Source organism: Myotis brandtii, unplaced genomic scaffold, assembly GCF_000412655.1.
Source record: "Myotis brandtii unplaced genomic scaffold, ASM41265v1 scaffold97, whole genome shotgun sequence".
NCBI lineage: Eukaryota > Metazoa > Chordata > Mammalia > Chiroptera > Vespertilionidae > Myotis > Myotis brandtii.
Genome location: NW_005372020.1, coordinates 537,343 through 539,510, shown reverse-complemented (window position 1 = coordinate 539,510; position 2,168 = coordinate 537,343). Strand labels below are relative to the sequence as shown.

General features: G+C 64.5%; 1 protein-coding gene across 1 annotated transcript in view; it reads left to right on the top strand.

The window, feature by feature from the left end:
- The window catches only part of AACS (acetoacetyl-CoA synthetase), a 38,274-nt gene that overhangs the window by 9,119 nt on the left and 26,987 nt on the right, over window positions 1-2,168 (top strand). Inside the window, exons 14-17 of the mRNA XM_014533342.1 lie at window positions 17-110; window positions 446-532; window positions 1,020-1,078; window positions 2,069-2,164. Coding sequence (XP_014388828.1) covers window positions 17-110; window positions 446-532; window positions 1,020-1,078; window positions 2,069-2,164 — 336 coding nt within the window. The remainder of the gene's footprint in view (window positions 1-16; window positions 111-445; window positions 533-1,019; window positions 1,079-2,068; window positions 2,165-2,168) is intronic.

Here is a 2,168-nt window from a genome sequence, read left to right as displayed (position 1 = left end):
CCCCCTGTCCCCACAGAGCTGTCGGGCAGGGCTTTCTGGGGCGGAATGGTTCGGGCGCCGGCCACCCGCACAGACGCACACCTCCGGGCGCCTTGCCCTGAGCAGGAGGCGCTGGTTTAAGCTCCGCCGCCCGCCGCCCTTAGCGCACTCTGCCAGCGGCCGTCTGTCCAGGGCTGTTTGTGGGAAGCGCTTGCTTCCTGCAGACTCTAGTCTAGAGCAAACATGTCAAACTCGCGCCCGCGGGCTGCATGCCTCGTTTGTTTGGCCCGTGTTAGCCTTTGGGTTTGACATGCTTGCTCTAGAGGGAATCTGATTTGGCATAAACCGCACGTGGAGAATCAGAACAGGCAGGTGACAGGCACCCTTGCCCTGCCCCACCCCCACCCCATACCGTGCAGTTTCCGGCCGGGCTCCTGGGGGGACCCCTTCCCCTGGGGTGACCGAGCGCCTCTGCCGCCGCAGGTGTCTGGGCGCACGGCGACTACTGCAAGATCAACCCCAAGACGGGGGGCATCATCATGCTGGGCCGCAGGTGAGTGTCTGGTCGCCCCCCTTCCCTGGAGCCCCTCTTCCCGAGGCCGCCGCCTGTGTCAGCTTCCCGCGGGCCTGGCTCACCTTCCTGGGCTGGGAGCTGGGAGCTGGGGTTGGGGGCGTAGGGAGAGGCCCGCACCAGAGGCACAGCCGGTGACCGTCATAGGTGGCAGCTCTCCCGGTCGGGGCTCGTGGGTCCTGGGGCCCCCACAGCGGGAGGGACCCTGCACGGGGAGGCGCAGCGAGGGGACAGGGTGTCCACACGAGGGGGCTGCCTCGGTGTCTGGCTCTGAGTTTAGGGGAGAGGGAGGGAGGGAGGGCTGGTCGGGATCAGAGGAGGGCACGTGAGCCTTCTGTGGCCGGCTGTGTGGAAACGGGGTGCCCGCACGTGGGCCCCCTCTGCTCCACGCCTCGCTCCATGCGGGGCCCCCTCCGGGACATGGCTCGCTCAGGAGCCGCTCTGCGTTCACGCCCGCGTCTCTCCCCAGTGACGGCACGCTCAACCCCAACGGAGTGCGCTTCGGCAGCTCGGAGATCTACAACATCGGTAGGCGCTCCCTCTCCAGGGTCGTCCTCAAGTCCCCCGGGAGGGAGGGTGTCCTGCGGGGAGCCCGGAGGTCGGCTTTCCCACGACCTCCCCTCTGGCTCCACGCATCCTGCTGTGAGTCGGACACGGATGAGCGTGTCCTTCCCAGGATGTACCTCATCCCGGTCGCTTGCAGCTCCCAGGACCTCAGGAGGGGGCTCTTTGGGGGTCCCCGGCCCAGCCCCGCCCTGTCGCTGCCCTGCTCCTGGTGAGCTGCGTGAGGTTGGTTACCTGTGCCTGCTCCTTGGGAGTGAAGGTACAGAGCACAGAGAGGTTGCGTGAGTGCTGAAGGTCACACAGCACCACACAGGGCGCCAAATACAGGGTGGGCCCTGGGCCTCACAGCTGCACGCCCCCCACTGGGGATGGAGCCCGCAGCCCGGGCATGGGCCCCCACCGGGAATCGAACCGGGACCTCCTGGTTCAACCACTGAGCCATGCTGGCTGGGTTTTAAATTTTTTAAATTTAAATTTATTTTTTGTTAATCCTCACCTGAGGATATTTTTTCCATTAATTTTTTTAGAGAGTGAAAGGGAGGGGGAGAGAGAGAAAAACATTGATGTGAGAGAGACACATGGATTGGTTGCCGCCTGCATGGCCCGACTGGAGCCAGAAATGGAACCTGCAACCCAGGTACATGCCCTTGACCGGGAATCGACCCCGTGACCCTTCAGTGCCTGGGCCGAGGCTCTAACCACTGAGAAACACTGGCCCGGACAAACTTCCTTAAAAAATGTAATCTGTGAAGTCAGAGCTGCACATGCCTCCTCCTCGGAGACCATCCAGCTTAAGGGGGCGCTGTCTCCCCGGTGGGGTGATTGTCCACCTGTCCCTGCACCCCCAGGGCTACCGCCGGGAGGGCTGGGAGAAGGGCCCGGCTCCCCTGTGCCTCTCTCCGGGGGCCGGGCTGGCAGAGGCCGCGTGGCTGAAGCCTGGCCCCCATCTCGCAGTGGAAGCCTTTGAGGAGGTGAGCGACAGCCTGTGCGTCCCGCAGCACAACCAGGACGGCGAGGAGCGCGTGGTGCTCTTCCTGGGCATGGAGGTGGGCCA